The sequence below is a fragment of the Macrobrachium nipponense genome, chromosome 2 (genome assembly GCF_015104395.2).
Source record: "Macrobrachium nipponense isolate FS-2020 chromosome 2, ASM1510439v2, whole genome shotgun sequence".
NCBI lineage: Eukaryota > Metazoa > Arthropoda > Malacostraca > Decapoda > Palaemonidae > Macrobrachium > Macrobrachium nipponense.
In genome coordinates this window covers 78,253,669-78,273,619 of record NC_087201.1, presented here as the reverse complement: position 1 = coordinate 78,273,619, position 19,951 = coordinate 78,253,669, and the positions used below count along the sequence as shown (strand labels likewise).

Sequence of the window (19,951 nt, the reverse complement as noted above, 5' to 3'; positions counted from 1 at the left end):
ATATATATTAATAAATACTATAATATCTATAATTTAATATATATCTCTATTTATTCTTATATATATTATATAATATATCTATATATAAATTTTTTTATAATAATATAAATATATAAATATATAAATATATAAATATATAAATTAATATATATATATATATCTATATATATATATATATATAATTATATATAAATATATAAATATATTATTATATATAATATATATATTATGGAATATAATATATATATATATAATATAAATATATATATAAATAATCTATACTATATATATTATATATATAATATTATAATAATTATAAATATATCAAATATATAAATCTATCTTCTCTAAATATATATGTATATATATATATATATATATATTAATATATATAATTATATCTTAGTTATATATATCTCTAGTATATAATATATATCTATATCATACGTAGTATAATAATATATATCTTATATATATTATATTATTATATATATATTATAAATATATATTATATATATATATATAGATTATATTATATATAGTTATCATACTTTATAGTATATATATTATCTATTATATTCTAATACTGAGTATATTATATTATAGTATATATATATATGTATATATATATATATAATATATATATTATATATAGTATATATGTAATCTATTAATATATAATTCGTATATAATGGTAGTATAATATTAAGTATATTATCATATATATAATTAGTAATATAGTATATATAGTATATATTATATATATATATAATTTATATATACTATCTATATATATATATTATATTATATATTAAATAATCTGTATAATATATACTCTATTATACTATATATTATATATATATCTCTATTATATAAATAGTATAGTATCCGTAACTTATAAAGAAGGCCGCCGGAACGTCTTTACGACCCCAGTGCAATTTTGTAAGGCAAACGCATACACACGCGCACCTTCTTCGACCTGTAAAGGAATGCAAAAATTTAGTAAAGATATTGAAATGGTGTGTCAGTTTACCTTAGACTTTCTAGTATTTGGTAGCACCAAATTTGTTCTCTTTAGCTGCCTTCAGCCGTCGGAGAACACTTTCAATGAGGTGCTGACAGATCTCTGGTTCGATACTGTTCCAAGCAGCGATGATGGCGGCTTTGAGTTTCTCGATATTGGAGCAGTCAACCTTCTGCAAACGTTTTTTAATGATCGACCACAGATTTTCTATGGGACTAAAATCAGGGGAATTAGGGCCAGTCACTTAAAAGCTCCACACCACAATCCTGCAACCAGTTCCTAATCAATGGCGTTGTGTGGCCACCGTGCGCCGTCTTGCTGAAGAATTGAAGCACCTGTCTTCTCAAAGCTCCCTCTAAATATTCATTTAGCACAACGTAATAAATGTGCTGGTTCACTCGTTCATTATTTTCAAATATACACAATTCCCCAACTCCCTCATAACCCATAGAACCCCATACCATCAAGTTTTGGGAAACTTTTCACGAGGACGAATTAGTTTGTCACTGCACTTTTGTTAAGGCGGGGTGGGACTTCGCCCAAACTTTCGTTGAGGTGCTTGCCGAGCAATGGAATGTGGGGGGGGGATTCGTCAGTGAACAACACTTTTTTCCAGTTATTAACGTCCCATTTACCAAATCTATGAAAAAAAAACTTTCGTTTTCTTAATATGGGCGTCAGTTAGCTTGCTCTTCTTAGGAGCCACAACACTCTTGAATCCCAACTTGCATGGACAAGTACGTCTGTAAAGTACGTACTTTACACTTTCCTAAAATTTCAGGGTTTTCTTCCTGAATTGACGAGCGCTGTGTGAAGGATTAAGCTCTGCTTCCCTTCTCAGTAGCGAAATAGATCGTTCAGACAGCAACGGGGGCCTCCCAGACTTCTTGGCGGGAAGAGGTACCTCTTTCTTCCCTGACGCCTTGTACCGCGCAACAATGTTCTGAACTGTTCGACGCTTCAAATCCGTCTGCCGCACAATTTCAGCGGTATTTAACCCTAATTCAAAACTCTGAATGACCCTTACACGATCATCCCTAGAAGTATAAGGACCCACCATTACGCATAAAGGCACAGGGATTGGCAACAACAAGGGCAACACCACGAGACGAACAAATCCTGACAGGAGTGCCAGCAAAAAAAACCGACTTACACCACGGCTAATGAGCTACTGATCAGTTATTGTTTCCTTAATCAAGGACACAGTGGAAACAATAAAAGGTGCCAATTAGTCATTTTTTCTCTCAGGCATTATCCGTGACTGATATGGAGGATTCTTTAAGACGCTGAAAGTCTTTGCGCAGCCTTCAGGGGTGCAAAGACTTTCAGCGCCCACTTTATGTATATACAGTTGACCCCCCGTATTTGATTTCTCTGGATTCGTGGACTCTCACATTCGCGGATTTCTCTCGGGAACGTCTCCCCTCATTTTTTGTAGAAAATTCTTGCATTCGCAGTATTTTTCTATGAGAAATATCCTTAAATTCCTGTTTTTTTTTTTTTTTTTTTTTTTTTTTACCAATTTCATCATAAAATCCATGTTTTGTGATAAAACTATTTAAAAAATCAAGTATAAAATTTTTTAGTGGTTTTTCTTGAGTTTTTACTAACAAAATAGGCTGTTTTTAGCATTTTTATAAGGGTTCCAACTAATTGTTGGTTCTAACTATTCACGGGGGGTTCTGGTACACATCCCCCACGAATACAGGGGGACCACTGTATATGTGTGTGTGTTTGCAATTTGGTATTTGCTAAATAATTTTCTCCCTATATCAACAATATATATATTTTCTTTTTTGCAAATAAAAGTGCTCACACTTCACACTACACTACACTTTGTACTTTAAAATACACTACACAACCCCGTATTTTAATTAATAATAGAGATTTTTTATTCCCATACTTGTCGTTTTCCTAAATCCGAATTCGACCTCTACATGCCCCAAGGGCAGCTTAGATTGGATGTAAAAAGAGAACTGGCAACATAGCTCAAAATCTGTGCCATGTTTATGAACAACAGCAATGTTTACGTTGTTACCCAGTGTAAAATGTTACAAAAATTTTTTAATATGAAGAAAAGACAATCTGGCAATGATTATTTTACCATTGTTTAGGTCTGTAGTGCCTTCAAATACTAAATAAATTGATTGAGAACGTTTGATTTGACAGTGCCACTTGCTACCCTTGCCCTGCCTATAACAACAAGGTTTGGAAATATTATAGAACCTGCAAATAGTTGAAACCTCAATAAAAATGCTTAAAACTGCCTATTTTGTCAGTTAAAACTCAAGAAAAACCCACCAAAAATTTTTGTACTTATTTTTTTAAAATATTTTTATCACATAAAAGTATATTTTATGATGAAATTGATAAAAGAAACCAGGAATTTGTGGATATTTCTGATAGAAAAACTGCGAATAGGCAAACTTTCCATGAATAATGGGGGTATATGTTCCAGAGAGAAATCTGTGAGTATGGGAGTCCGCAAATATGGAGGGTTCACTGTAAAATTATATTTAATTAATAGTACTTGCCCAGTACGTAATTACGGACAGAGCCCTCCTTCCTCCCCTCGCATGAACATTTTTTAAGCATAAACAAATAGAGCTTTTGGCTGAGGTTGTTCCTCTCTTACCTTGAAAGTGGGCAAGTTTAATCACTTACATAAACAACAGACTATCGTTACTGCTAATTTCAGAATTTTAAGCTGCTGTCAAGTAGAGACTCTTTAGCTAAGTAATTACTGGGTAAGTATATATAAAATCTCATTTCATTATAGAAATATCATTTCCAGGTGTGGTGAAACGACATATAGTTTACGTAATGCAGAGGAATTGCGGGTCAAGATTCTCAAAGCCGGAGATAATTTGAACTCCATGGCTCAGCGTATTAGGGTTCTGGGCAATGATGGAGATACTACTGATGGTGCTGCTTCCAGCACTCTTTCCTCAGGTCCTCGTCAGGAGTTGTTACAAAGAAGGATACACTCCACATCTACAGCATTTTTAAAGGAAAACATCTTGAGTCTTTCTAAGTTACCAACTAGTCAGGAATTAAAAGATATGCAAGAAAGGCGAAAGTAAGTTCATTTTAAACTTTTACTTGAGAAGCTTTAAGTTATTGAATTGTGATATGTGTTTTTATTAATATAAAGGGTTTCTTTGTGACTCAAGATTGAACAATACTACATATTTACATTGACTGTAAAAATGTCTTATTTTATCTATGCTGCACTGCCCAGAAATTTGTGTTTACAGCAGAGTTATAATTAGACCTTCATCATTAGTCTTCCTGTGTGGTTAGTCTTTCTTACTAGAGGTAAGCTCAGAAACCTAATAGCCTTTTCTAGCCCAGGTCTGAAGAAGAAAAGAAAAGAATAGAAGTGGTAGGAGCCTAATCACGAAAGAAGCCGGACAAATTGCTTCTTGGTCATTTGTAGTATACTTTGAATTGTAGCATAGGTAGAAATAGGCTTAACATTGGTTTTTGTTAATTATGAGTTCTTTGTTGTTAGGAATAGTTTTGCTAATTTTTTTGTATCTTTCATGATATGGAAAAATTCATTAATTACTTGGTCTTTCCATGTCCACTGTATTTCCAATCATAATACTAGTTGTTTTAGAGGCAGACTGCACTGGGTACATCTCTTAATTGCTACTTATTGCAAGTACACAATCCTTTATCCGAAGTCCTTGTAGCTAGATGTGTTTCAGTTTTTAGAATTTTTTGGATTTTGGAACTGTGGGGTAGGGGGCATAAAGCAGCAAAGTAGTGTTTTCCTTTTTTTTCGTGTTTTTTCATTACATAAATGTAGTTATTTATTCATTATAGATGATTATTTACATATTAATATACTGTTAAAGGAATGTGAGATAATCAACATCATCAATAATATAGTAGTGGGACAATTAAGACCATATGTTCACTAAGACACATTATTTTCAACAAAAACAATCGGTAAACACAAAAATATACATATTTGAATGTTACTATAATCATGATTATTTGACTACTGATGGCAAAAATTATTCAATATTTTGTCTTGAAAACAAGACTTTAACATTAATTTTAACTTTAATAGCATAGTGGTACGAAAAATCCCACACAGTGTCAGAGTGATCAAGTGTACAACTGCAAACTGATGACGACATGGTGACAATTAAAGAACAACCCGCTCCAGATCGATATGATGAAATGTATTTTATAGTCTTACTTATTGTTAAAATTTACAAGTAGTATTTAACTTGTGAATATTAACGATAAGTAAGACTATAGAATGCATTTCATCATATTGGTCTTGGAGAGGGTTGTTCTTTGTCATTATGTCGTCATCAGATTGCAGTGGTAATTTTGATCACTATGACACACTGTGTGGGATTTTTGTATATGGGACTTACCCAGTAATTATATAGCTAAGAGCTTTTTACCTATAGCAGCCTAACAACTTAAAATTTGTGCGCCCCCTCAAGAAGGATATAAATAAGTCTCCTCCTCCTAAGAAGAAGAAAGAAGACTTATTAAGTTCTCAGCTTTTGTGTAGCTACGTTGGATCACCCCCTGCTTGTTCGGCTTCCCGATCCTTGTTGGCTTGGGACAGTCCTGAATCTTTCTTAGGTATGGAGCAACAGTTTGTTTTGGCCAAGCGTAAAACACATACTTCGGAGAGTGTCGTCAGTCCCTAGATCCAAACCTATCCTGGATTTACCTAGGACTCCTGCTCGTGATTCCCAAGTTACGATGCGACGATCGGGTTCGGCTGAACGTTCGACACCAGCAAAGAAGTGCCCGCCTCCCATGTCACCTGAGTCAAAAGTGGTTGCACCCAGCTCGCAGTTGTATTCCTCAACTTTAGATCCTTCGTTCGCTCCCCTGAAACGACAACTGGATGATATGTCGTTGTTGCAGAAGGCTCCTATCCCTTCGCAAGCAGAAGAAACAGGGTTATCGCCTATCTCTTCAGATGAGGAAGAGGAGGAACATGACTCAAACCCTTCATCTGCCTATTTGGCTTTGTTGAAGTACTTTCTGGAAAACTTTCCGGATTTTTTCTTGCCTGCGACCCCAGCAGCACCAGCTTTGACTCTCCTTATGAGGAAACCTGCTTCAGACAATTTGTCACTACCCAAGTTGGTACTCTCTTCATCTATGAAGAAAGCCTTAAAAGACGTGGACACTTGTTTAGCGTTAAAAGAGAGAAATGGGTGAAGCGTCTTTTGTCGCACCTCCTGCCAAGCTGATTAAGAAGAGTCACCGTTATTATGACACTGGAGAATCTCCTTCCCTGGGAATTTCTGCCTCTTCCCAGGGAGATTTCTCAGGCCGCATCGACTCTGCTAGACGATCGGCCTTTTCTTCAGCCAAGGTTATGCTCTCGTCAGCAGAAGTGGATCACCTTAGTAAGAGCATCTTTAAAGCACTAGAAGTCTACAGCTTCTTAGACTGGAAGTCTATAGCTTCTTAGACTGGATGATTGGTGCATTAGCCAGGAAGATGGAGGATGGCCCGACGATGACGGAAGACGTCACAGCCGATTTACTAGGTGTATTGTCTTGTACAAACAAGGCCATTAGAGACGGCTCAGTGGAATTAACATCACTAGTCTCTTTTTGCATATTGAAGAAGAGGGATATGTGGTGCTCCTTTACTACTAAAGGGGGAACCAAGACACAGAAATCAGCCTTACTTTTTGCCCCTTTTGATAAGAAGCACCTTTTTCCGGAAGCATTAATCATTGGAAATTTGTCTTGTCTGCAGAAGAAATCTACGAATGATCTTTTGGCACAATCATCGAAACAGACAAGGGAACATCAACCCCAATAGGTCTTTTTCCCCTCTCCAGAACCCAGAATTTTGTGGAGCAAGATAGAGAGGCCAACAAAGACCCCATACTAACCTACGACCCCCAACCAGGTCTATCAAGAAAACGACCTACAAGATAGCAAATCAGAAATGAGGAGTGTGTTCTCATGTCTGTAGGAGCCAGGTTGCGCCTTCTTTGTAGGGAATGGAGTTTGAGAGGAGCAGAACCTTGGGTAGTCAAGCTGTTACAGCAGGGGTATATCAGTTCGCCGATAACATTACTGACCTACTCGGCGAAGTCAGAAAAGTTTGTGGCTCCTTATCAAGAGGTAGAGTTACTGCTTTGCCTGAGAGCAGTAGAAGTAGTGGAAGATCATCAAGACTCTAAAGGGTTTTACAGCAGACTCTTTGTAGTCCCCAAAACATTAGGGGGCTGGAGACCAGTTTTAGATGTGAGCATGTTGAATCACTTCGTTCTCAAAACGAAATTCCACGTGGAGACCAATCAGTCGATCATGTTCTCCATACATCAAGGGGACTGGATGGTGTCCTTGGACATGCAGGATGCGTATTCCACGTCTCTATTCATCTGGACTCCAGAAAGTTTCTCCGGTTTGTCTTTCAAGGAAAGGTTATCCAATATCAAGCGCTATGCTTAGGCCTGTTGACTGCTCCACAGGTCTTTACTCAGATTCTAGCCCCACTGGCAAAGTGGCTTCATCTGTTAGGAGTGAACATCTATTTTTACCTAGACGACTGGCTGCTCAGAGAGCAGTTGAAGGACAGATTCTTAGAGGATCTCTCTACGACTCTCCTTCTCATGAAGAAACTTGGGATATTGGTGAACGTACAAAAATCTCAGATCATTCCCAGTCAACGGACTCTATATTTGGGAATGATTCTAGATGCTCAGAATTTTCGGATTTTTTTCTCCCCCAAAAGGATAAACTCTTGTCTCCTTTGTGTAAGACGATTTTTGTCCCTTCAGGAATCGTCAGAAGAAAACTTCAAGTAGGGAAGTTTCTCCTTCCGTTGAACCCAGATCTAGACATGTATTCCGATGCCTCAAACCTAGGTTGGGGAGCCCATCTAGGGAACAAAGAAGTATTGGGAACTTGGCCAGAGGAGTTCAGAAGTACAAACATCAATGTAAAAGAATTAAGAGTGATGTTTCTAGGTCTGCAAGCTTTTCTCCACTGGTGAGGGGGAAAACGCTAACCATACATTCTGACAATTCAACGGCTCTGTCGTATGTCAAGAAACAAGGGGGAACACATTCCTTTTCCCTCTTTCAAGTGGCTTAGGAACTGCTGATGGAGGCAGACAAGAATCGCGTGTCATTGCTGACTCGCTTCATTCAAGGGAAAATGAATGTCTTGAGCGGACGGATTGAGCCGACAGAATCAGATTCTCCCAACAGAATAGACTTTAGACCAAAGAGTATGCAAGGACCTTTGGAAGCTATGTGGTTGTCCTTCAATAGACCTCTTTGCATCTTCAAAGGTTCTGTTCACCAGTCCTGGACCCTCTCGCTTGGAAGACGGATGCAATGCTGCAAGATTGGACGGGAATGGACGTCTATGCCTTCCCACCTTTCGGAATGATCTGGGAGGTCCTAAACTAATTAGAGTCTCACCAGAATTTAACAATGACTCTGGTGGCCCCCTTTTGGCCAGGGAAAGAGTGGTTTCCAGACTTGATGCAGAGCTTAATAGACTTTCCCAGGCTACTACCTCAAAAACAGTGTCTTCTCAAACAACCCCACTTTCAGAAGTTCCATGTAGGATTGTCTACTCTGGCTCTGACAGGATACAGACTGTTGAGCACCTCATCAGATTGAAAGGTTTGTCGAAAGCAGCTTCAAAGGCTATTGCCCAATGCAGATGACCTTTATCTGAAAAACTATATCAGTATAAATGGTCAACCTTTAGAGAATGGAGTATCAGAACGAAAGTGTCCTCTTCCAAAACCACTATAAGTCAGATTGCTGACTTCCTTCTCTACTTGAGAAAATCTAGGAAGTTGGCGACGTCTACAATCAAAGGATATATGTAGAGCTATGCTTAGTTCAGTCTTTAAGCATAGAGGACTAGATGTGTCTTCAAACCAAGATTTAAGTAACCTGATTAAATCTATGGACATTGCAAAGTAAATAAGATATGATACCACTTCGTGGAATTTAGACGTAGTTCTGAAGTGGATTTCAGGGCCCCCTTTTGAACCCATTCAGTCTTCCTCTCTCAGGGACCAGATGAGGAAAACTGTTTTCTTAGTGGCCCTAGCCACAGCAAAGCGGGTCAGTGAAATCCGAGCAATAGATAAAAGGGTTGGATTTTTACAGGGAGATGCAGTGTGTTCCTTCTCTCTGGGTTTTCTGGCAAAAAATGAGGACCCATTGAATCCTTGGCCGTGAGTGTTCACTATTAAGAATCTAACAGATATTCTAGGACCAAATGAAGAAGAAAGGCGGCCATGCCCAGTCAGAGCCTTAAAATATTACTTACAAAGAACAGAGAAGGTTAGAGGGGCTTCAGACCTCCTTTGGTGTTTGGTCAGGAATCCGTTTCGCCCGCTAACTAAGAACACTTTCTCATTTTTCCTGAGAGGCGTAATTTCAGAAGCACATGCTAAAATTCAAGAGGAAAATTTGGTTCCTTTGAAAGTCAAAGCTCATGAAGTGAGAGGTGGCGCGTCCCTTGCATTTAGACATAACATGTCATGGAACAAAATGGTTCAAGCAACCTTCTGGAAGTGTAAATGAGTATTTGCCTCACACTACCTTAAGGATGTGGAAACGGTATTCGAGAACTGTGATACTTTAGGACCAATTTCAGTGGCTGGTATTGTGTTGGGAGGAGGTATAGGGAATATAACTTCCCTTTACTTATTTTCGCCTTGAATAAGGTTTGATATTTGTTGGGAAGCCTGGAGGCACATTTGTGGCTAGAGTGCCCACCAGTTCCTTTTTAATGGTAGGTTTGTGACAGTTTTTTATGGTTATGATGTGGTGTAAGGTTTTGTGTATTTGGATTCTGGTCTCGCCCAGGGCAAAGGAAACCTATTCAGCTTTGAGAGACATGGTTGTACTTCCTGACTCCAAAGCTCCCACTTTTGTAGAGGCGACTCTGGGCTAGACAGCCACGTACTCACTCTACGGGTCAAGTGGAGCACAGACCAGAGGCAGTAATTATATGCAGTGCTCACTTGCCAGGTAAGGAAACAACAAGCATATTATCTTATGGAGGCATTTTTTATATCGGTTTCATTGCACTGTATGTAATGTATGAGATAGTTCATCCATGGTTCCGACCCCCTGTTAAATGTGTTATCACAATTTCACGGAGCGACACGGCTGAGCCCAGAAAAGGGATTTTGACGTAGGAAAAATCTATTTCTGGGCGAGGAAGCCGTGTCGCCCAGTGAAATCCCGCCCTTATGTTTCAACTGTCCCCCACCCCTTTCAACTGTGCCACCAAGCTAGTATGCTATCTTCAGGTATGATGCTACATCCGCTACCTACGCGGTGGTAGGTAGCAAGCCGTAGGACGGCTCCCCTTTTCTTAGGGGTTTTTGATGTAGGAGAGGCTAATTGGAGAGGGTGCCCTGGTAGTGGGTTTCACTCGCCCCAGAACTATACCGACACCTTTTAATGAAGGTGAGCGAGCCGGAATATTCTGGCAGGTCCAATTTAGCAGTTCTCTGGTATTATAGCAATAATTTACCTTAGAAATTGTGCTGAAGGAATCTATTTCACTGGGCGACACGGCTTCCCCGCCCAGAAATAGATTTTTCCTATGTCAAAATCCCTTTTTTATAATAAAATAAGGTTTTGTATATACTTACCCAGTAATTATAGGATCAGAGCCTACCTACTTCCCCTTGCATGGACTTTAGAGCGGAAAATGCATTGAAACTCTCTGCCAGGTTGTTACCTACATATATTCCCCAATAGTGGGTGGGGCATTCTAACCACACTAACCGGAACTAGCACTAGCGCGAATTTTAAGTTGTCAGGCTGCCTTAGGTAGAAAGCTCTTAGCCATATAATTACTGGGTAATTATATACAAACTCTTATTTTATTATAAAGATATTTTTTATACCAAGTTAAAATTATTGATAAATTCTTGTTGTTCATATGCGAACAAACTTTCGGTCTTAACAATAGGATAATTTCTAGTGCCCAGCTGGATCCGGTTAAATCGCAGATGAAAGCAAGGAATCTTGTGAGATCTGGCAATGCGTCCACATATTAGGTGAAGAGTGGTCAAGGACCATTCACCACGCCACCACGTCAGTCATTTCTTAACCGCCTGGACGAGAGTTGTGGTTGACCTTTCTCGGCCTTTACTAATAATTATATAAAGCAAAGTACTATTAAGTAATTTTTGCCATCAGCAGTCAAAGAATCACGATCATGGTAATGCTCAAATTTAGTGCTGTCACAAAATGTCTATGAATAGGACAGAGGTAGAGGGCAGTCACTGGATAACAGGTCTCCATGGCAAGCAGCCAGCCAAACAGGTTTTAGCTGTAATCTGTTTGAGCAAAAATATTTTGCTCATGTAAAGTTGTTGATGACGTAAGTGCACGTGTTTTGAATATATTACTTAGTTTTTAATAGTGCATATATTTTACTGATTACATGAAGATTGGAGAATTTTTGTTTTGCTTAAGAAGATATTTACTAACGCTGCATTGACATACCTTTAAAACAAGTGAATCTCTTTAATCTCTTGAGGAATGTTAATCCATATCTGTTTACCTGCTGAAATGATGGTTGAAAATATATGTAGAGATAGTTGAAGGCAACAGATAGTAAGTGAGAAAATAAAATTTTTATAAATACAGGGACTCCTCCACTTATGTAATGATTATGTTCCGGAACCCCTTATGTATATTAAAAATCTGTACTGGGAAAATGCTTTAGGACCCTTCAAAATCCCCATGAAAATCCCTTAACCCTCTTACGCCTAAGCCCTAAAAACCAAAACGTCTCCCGTATGCCGAGAAGGGTTTGGAGTGAGCACGGAAGCGGAAAAAATAATTTTTCTCAAAAAATCATAGCGCGCTTAGTTTTCAAGATTAAGAGTTCATTTTTGGCTCCTTTTTTTCTCATTGCCTGAAGTTTAGTATGCAACCATCAGAAATGAAAAAAATATCATTATCATATATAAATAATGCGATATATGGTAGCGACAAAAAAAAATTCATACATAATTGTATTCAAATCGAGCTGTGCAAAAAACGGTTAAAGCTAACGAGTTACTTTTTTTTTGTTGTATTTTACACTAAATTGCGATCATTTTGATACATATCACATTGTAAAACGATCAAAACAACACAGAAAAAATATTATCACAAAATGGTGCATGAATTCGTAACGCGCGGACGTAAAAAAATGTTTTTTTCAAAAATTCACCATAAATCTAAATATTGTTCTAGAGACTTTCAATTTGTTTCAAAATGAAGACAAATGATTGAATATTATGATACTGTAAGCGTTTTAGCTTACAATTGCAGTTTTTGACCATTTTGGACGAGTTAAAGTTGACCGAATGTTGAAATTTTTATATATATATTTTTTTATATGCAAATATTGCAAAAATGAGAAAAGGTACAACCTTTAAATATTTTTGTTTGTATTCTTCATGAATTTGCACACATTTTCATATATGAAACTCTATAAAACGCCTAATATGAAAAGGATCTAATATTAGGAGAATGCTTTGTACGCATTTCGGAGATTTGTGGCCGCGAATCGGCGCGCGGAGGGAAAGAAAGTTTTTTTTTAAATTCACCATAAATCTAAATATTGTGCTAGATACTTCGAATTTGTTTCAAAATTAAGATAAATGACTGTATATTACTAGATTGTATGAGTTTTAGCTTACAATTGCGTTTTTCAACTATTTCGGTAGAGTCAAAGTTGACCGAACGTGGTTTTTTTTCTATTTATCGTGATTTATATGCAAATATATTTCAAAAAAGAGAAAAGCTACAACCTTCAATCATTTTTTGCTGTATTCTAAATGAAATTGCGCACATTTTCTTATATAAAACTTTATGTAACGGCTAATTTTAAATGGTGCAAACATTTCGACAATCGCACGAAAAAATTTCTGATTTTTTTCGGAAGAGTTACCGTGCGGACGTAAGGAAAATGTTTTTTTTTTTTCATAAATTATCCATAAATAAAAATATTGTGCTAGAGACTTCCAATTCATTGCAAAATGAAGGTAAATGATTGAATATTACTAGAATATAAGAGCTTTAGCTTACAATTGCGTTTTTCGACCATTTCGGTAGAGTCAAAGTTGACCGAAGGTTGAAATTTTTGCACTTATCGTTATTTATATGAAAATATTTCAAAACTGATAAAAGCTACAACCATGGATTGTTTTTAGTTGTATTCTACATGAAATTGCGCACATTTCCATATATAAAACTTTATGTAACAGCAAATTTAAAATGGTGCAAACATTAGGACAATCGCTCAAAAAAATTTATCGGAAGAGTTACAGCGCGGACGTAAGGAAAAAGTTTTTTCATAAATTCACTATAAATCGAAATATTGTGCTAGAGACGTCCAATTTGTTAAAAAATGAAGGCAAATGATTGAATATTACTAGAATATAAGAGTTTTAGCTTACAATTGCGTTTTTCGATCATTTCGGTAGAGTCAAAGTTGAACGAAGGTTGAAATTTTGGCACATCGTTATTTATATAAAAATATTTCAAAACTGATAAAAGCTACAATCATGAGTATTTTTTTGTTGTATTCTACATGAAATTGCACATATTTTCATAAATAATACTTCATGTAACGGATAATTTAAAACGGTGCAAAAATTATGTCAAAGTGACGAAATAATTTTTGAGATGTGTCACTGATACTTTTTAGTGCGATAAGAAAGAAATTCGCGCTTGCGCGCCTGCGTAACGATTGTAAACAAAACAACGCCTTGATCCGTGAACTCCCAGCATTCCCCAAGGCGCGTGATTCAAAAGTTTTCGGCTGGTAGGCCTATAAGTATTTTTCCGCGAATTTTAAAAAAAACATTTTTGAGCCGACGTATAATATGTCCAATTGGCATATGGGAGACATTTTGACTCGACGTTTAATACGTCCAATCGGCGTAAGAGGGTTAAACCCAGTTTCATAGCATTGTGAAAAATGGCACCAAGAAGAAAATTTGGTTGTGGATGCTGTATTGTATAGCTTCCATAATTATTTAATACATACATGCGTGAAAAATAAATCAACATTAAACAATGCTTGCTAACTGTATTTTAGCTAAGCCTGGATAGTTCTGAATAGTAAATGTAGATAATAATTCTGGCTTAGTAAATGCATCATTCACAGTCGCAGCTGACAATCAGTTGTTTGATTTATCTGGACCTGGATGTACTACAAACCAAAAACTGTTTAACTGGAGGTGCTCTCCTCTAAATGTTCACTTGGTTTTACTTTGAAATACTTAAGATTGCCAAAACAACTAGAGGAATTCTCGCTGAAGTATAGTACTTGGAAATTCTTATCTCTATTATTGACTATTTTATTCAAACACCAACATATTCTAGGCAGTGTATCATAATTAAAGTTAGATATGTATATTGAACTTGCAGTTCATCAGTGTTTTTTATTTTGCAGCATCTTTTGCTTAAATTTTTATGGGTAAATTTCATGAACAGAAACTGTTATTCTCATTGTATAATCAGGTTGGAAGCTGAAGCGCGATTAGCAGCAGAAAAGGAAGCCTCTCGTCAAGCTGAGGAGCATGCAGCAGAGATCTTAAGACGTAGAGATCAGCAAAAAAAAGACACTCCAAAGACAACTCCAGTTCGCTCAGCAAGCAGTACACCATTGACTTTTTCTACTCTTAAAAAGAAACATACTGAAGAAGTAAGTTTGCCTGGTTACAAGAATTATAATGAAATTGTGATTGTAGCATAATTAATGTTATAGGGTGCAGAGGACTTTGTGAAAGTTGACAATGGCAAAATTATGTAGATCATGAAGGTATGCTGTATGTAAATGGTAAACAAAAAGGATGGTACTGACTGATGCATATAGTAACTGGTATCATTACTGAGTTATGTATGAAATTTTTAAATTTTTGTTTTAAATCCAGTAAAGGGCTGGTAGGGAAGAGGGTAGAGGTATACGGGGGAGAACAAAACAGAAACTAAGAAGCAATTAACAAAGGCAAGAAGACTTAGGAGAAGTAGAATCAGAACCCAGTGCAGAAAATGAGAAAACAAATAGTTTGAGACCGTGAAATGGATGAAGAATGTTACTAGAAGAAACAGAACTTTCCATTTCATATTTTCTCAGCTTTCTGGTCCCAGTAAATGGCTCTCAAAACTAAGGGTGGACATTGAATCTTTATTCTTTTTGCATTTATTGGGATCTGCTAATCTAATTCATCTGACTTTTTATTGATCACCAAGACATGAGCAAGGTAAACCAGACCCTTATTACAAAAGAACGATTTTTTACGTCATTTCACCAGCTGAAAAACTGGTTACTATGCCTAAGACCTGTTTAGTCCATTGAAATATTCAAGAATCCCATCCAGAAATTATTAGGTTAATATACATACATTTGTAAACAAACTAGATGGAGTTAAGCAAGAATGCACAAGTCCTAGACCCATTTGCTGGGAATATATAGTCCGCAGTTGGTGTGCCATCAAGGTACAAGTCACGCTTTTCCAGTCTCGTGTCCAGAAAATATGTGAGAGAGAGAGAGAGAGAGAGAGAGAGAGAGAGAGAGAGAGAGAGAGAGAGAGAGAGAGAGAGAGAATGTGTTTTCTCATCTGTCTGAGTATCCTGCTTAGCTGATCTCATGTCATCAGTGATATAAGTTTCATTCAACTAAGTGGAACTCTTCATGATTCAAATGACATCCCTTTACCAGGGTAATGCGGTGCAACCTTTATTGTGCCAGTTAACTGCCAAAAAACTACTTCCAGCTAGTTGAACTGGTAGTATCACTTGGAGAAAAAAAATCATTTTGGATGATATTATGTAATAAGTACCATGTTTCATGCTCATATGGAACATCATAGAGGGCAAAAAAGATGAGACACCAAATCTGAAATTCAGTATAAGTGCCTGATTTGTAATAATGAGTCTACCCTCTCAGCTATCTATAATTATTGCTGCCCTAGTTATAAAATGGCTGCTGTTTAGGGTCTTATCATCAAGGAGCTCCTGTTATTGTCATAAGTCCAGTATATAGGTGGGAAGTACATTACATGGGTAACTATCTCAGTAGCATAGCCCATGTAATGGCTGAATTAATAAATTACAAGGCCCTTATTTATAAACTTCAAAATTTTGAAGTAGGTGGATATGTTTTAGAATTAGTTTCAAGATTTCCTAACAGGTATGCAGCACTGAGTTGCTGTGGATGGGAGCTTTAGTGAACAAAGACCTACTGTATTGTGGCTGGAGTTCCACAGGGCAGCATTTTTGGTCCGCTGTTATTTTTAATGTATACAAGTTACATGGTTGCTGGCCTGGAAAACAAGGTGGTTCATACACGAAACAAACCTTCGGTCTTAACAAGTGCCTAGCTGGAACCGGTTAAACTATCAGAGATTGTAAAGCAAGGAATCTGTGAAATCTGGCAACTCATATGCATATTCAACTTGCAGTAGGTGCTGTTCTAATTTCTGTACTGTGACAAATCCCTGTCCGGAGTGTCATGCATGGCCTAGATTGCAGTGGAAGTTATTGTATAGTTAGAGAGAGCATCGCAGAGTTTCAACTCTTCCTTCTTGGAAAGGGTTTTCTTCTCCTCGCCTAGATGCTTTGTCTTCTCCCTCAGTCAGTGTTTGTGTACCTGTGCCTCCTTCCTTTGATTCGTCGTTGGAAGTATTGGGAGGTCCTCAGGCTGATTTAATGAGTAATGTCATCCCCTCTTCCTTGGGTATTAATTTGCTTCCTGGGAGGGAGTAGGTTGTTTCATCTGTTTCTTTTGTTTCAGAGTTGGAGGCATCCAAAATGGCAGTGCTTTGAGTGTCACTTGGTCTATGGGGTTCTCCCTCTATGGAGGGGATGTTGACGCATTTCTTGGAGACTTGCTCCCCCACTCAGGCCTCCCCTGCTCTGCCCACCCCCCCCCCCCCCCCCCCCCCCCCCCCCCCCCCCCCCCCCCCCCGGCCTTCTCTACGTTGATGCCTGCGGTCAGCCAACTTGTATTGTGCTAGCTTGGGTCAGGGGAAGGTCATGACATCACTCCCAGCTATGTTGGTGTCGTCAGTTGGGACTGCTGTGCTACCTCACTCCTGTGTTGTCATGGTTTGCTCCCGTGACGTCATCGCTGCCATCCGTGACGTATCCTCTTCCAACTATGATGTATGTGTTCTCTCTTGCGGATCTGTCCGAGGCTTTGTCAGGTGGTTCTCAAGAGATTGGACTCTATTTTAGACGATAGGTTTGCTGCATTTTCTGATGTGTGTATGCTTCGCACGGCCGTGTACATACTTGAAGACATCCATGAATATGTACATGATCCTTCTGTTTTGAGTGTTCAGGTTGGTGTTGTTCTTGGTTCATCGCAGAAGTCGGTGTGCGGCTCCAGTCAGGACAGGTCTCTAGTGTCTTCTTCACTGGTTGGCGCACCAGAAGTCGCTGCTGAGTCTTTGGTTAATGATTTTTTTGCCTGCAGTTGGATTACAGAAAGCTGGTGTTTCTGGAGAAACTTCTTTGGTGTTGTTGCAGGATGTAGGTGATTTGGATAAGCCTGCTTCTTCACATTGTCGGTCTCCATTGCTGGAGCAGGAGGAGGGATAAACGCAGGGATTTTTTGTCTTCTTTTGCTGAGGTTGTTGAGCTCATTCATGGGTTCAACAACCTGTAGTGTAGGGTTGAAGCTCAGTCTACTATTACTCCTACTTGCTTGGAAGCTTTGCAGGGGGCTACTCAAGATCCTAAGTCCTCTTTTCAGCTTCCCCTATCGGGACATGTTCAGTCGGTCTTGCAGCGGGTGAATGCCTCAGTGTCAGACCAGGATGGATCTCTTCGGTCGGTCTAGGGGTTCTTTCAAGTTGCTTCCCTCTCCTCTTACGAGGCATAGGAGGAGGTGTAGAAAATGCTGAACAAGGATCCAGTAGAGGAAGTAGTGCGTCCATCTCCGGGGTTTTACAGTCACATCTTCTTGGTGCCAAAAGTGTCTGGCGGTTGGAGACCAGTTATCGATCTATCCACCTTAAATCATTTTGTCAGGAAGACAAGGTTCAGGATGGAGACCCTGCGATCGGTGTTGGCATTGGTGAGAGACAATAACTTCATGCTGTTGATAGATCTAAAGGACGCGTACTTCCAAATCCCTATTCATCCGTTGTCCAGGAAGTTCCTCTATTTCTTTCTCGGAGAGAAAGTATTCCAGTTCAAGGTTTTATGCTTTGGGTTAACCACGTCCCCTCAGGTGTTCACAAGAGTCTTCTTCCTTCTCTCGGCTTGGGCTCATTCTCAAGGGATCCGTCTGTTGAGGTACCTCGACGACTGGTTGGTCTTAGCGGGTGCCAAGGAGAAACTGCTGCAGGACAGGGATCATCTGCTTCAGTTTTGTCTGGAACTTAGCATTATGGTGAACCTGGAGAAATTGTATCTCGTCCCTGGTCAAAGAATTCTTTATCTAGGCATGGTCATCGATACAGCAGCATCGAGAGTTTTTGTGTCGGACCAGAGGTTGGAGAAGTTGCGGAAGGTGGCGTGCAATTTCCTGTCACAGCCAGATTGGTCAGGTCATCAGTGGCAGGTTCTTCTGGTGATATCTTCTCATGGAGAAGCTGGTCTCTCATGGGCGATTTCATCTTTGGTCTCTGCAATGGAGACCAAGGGACTTCTGGTCTTCGGCGGGGGACTCCTATCTGCTAAGGGTTCTCCTGTCCCGAGAGGTGAGGGAAGATCTTCGTTGATGGTTGGATGATCAGAATCTTCTGGAAGGTGTTCCTCTGTGTTCTCTGCCTCCGGACTTCCTTCTGTTTTCAGGTGCCTCCCTCACAGGTAGGGGTGCTCGTTTAGGCGGCCTCATTACTTCAGGCGTTTGGGGTCTGGAGGACAAGCGGCAACACATCAATGTGTTAGAGTTGAAGGCAGCCTTTCTGGGTCTGAAGGAATTTCGGGAGAAGGTAGAGGGTCATTCTGTGGTTCTCATGTCAGACAACATCATGGTGGTCGCTTATGTGACTGGTTTCACATCAACTCCATGCTTTGACATTCGAGATTCACCAGTGGGTAGTCAACAATTCGGTGGAGCTCTCAGCCAGGTATATCCCAGGCAAAAGGAATGTGGATGCAGATAACCTAAGTCATCGGGACCAAGTTCTAGGCACAGAGTGGTCCCTACATCAGGTCATAGCAGATAGGCTTTTCCAGTTTTCGGGGAGGCCTATGCTGGATCTCTTTGCGACCCAGTTCAACAAGAAACTGGAAGTTAATTGTTTGGTGGTTTTGGATCCTCTGATGTTAGCAGAGGACACTCTTCAACATCCCTGGGACAACCTGGAAGTGTATGCCTTCCCTCCATTTTGTTTAATCCGCCAAGTACTGAACAGGATGATGAATTCCCAAAATCTCAAGATGACATTGGTGGCTCCTCTGTGGCTGCAAGCAGAATGGTTTCCGATTCTGCTGTCGTTGTCGTCAGAGGTTCCAAGGGAGATTCCCTCGTGGCAGCATCGTCTTTGCCAGCCACACAAAGAAAGACTTCACCAATCAGTAGAATCCCTGTCTCTTCATGGTTGGAGACTATCAAGTATCTCCTCCAAGTGAGAGGTTTTTCTCAGAAATCAGCAGGGCATATGTCCAGCAATCTCAGGAAATCTACCTCTGCAGTTTACCAAGGTAAATGGGCGATCTAGTGTGATTGGTGTCGTAGACGGGGTTTCTGTCCACTCTAAACCTCTCTGTTCAGTGCATAGCAGACTTATTAGTCTTCCTCAGGGATGAGAAAGGCTTATCCATCTTTGCTAATAGGGGCTACAGAGCAGGCCTGAGTTTTGTGTTATGTCTTAGAGGTGTTGACATCTCTTCATCCTGGGAACTCTCTGTTGTTCAAAGGCTTTGAGCAGTCCTCTTCTCCAAGAGAGCTTAGGCTTCCAACTTTGGATGTT

General features: G+C 38.9%; 1 protein-coding gene across 1 annotated transcript in view; it reads left to right on the top strand.

Moving 5' to 3' along the window:
• The first annotated feature begins 3,797 nt into the window (after positions 1-3,797).
• Positions 3,798-19,951, top strand: part of LOC135220689 (rabenosyn-5-like) — a 29,485-nt gene continuing 13,331 nt past the window's right edge. Inside the window, exons 1-2 of the mRNA XM_064258071.1 lie at positions 3,798-4,103; positions 14,544-14,727. Of these exons, the coding sequence (XP_064114141.1) occupies positions 3,901-4,103; positions 14,544-14,727 (387 nt within the window). The 5' untranslated portion in view covers positions 3,798-3,900. The remainder of the gene's footprint in view (positions 4,104-14,543; positions 14,728-19,951) is intronic.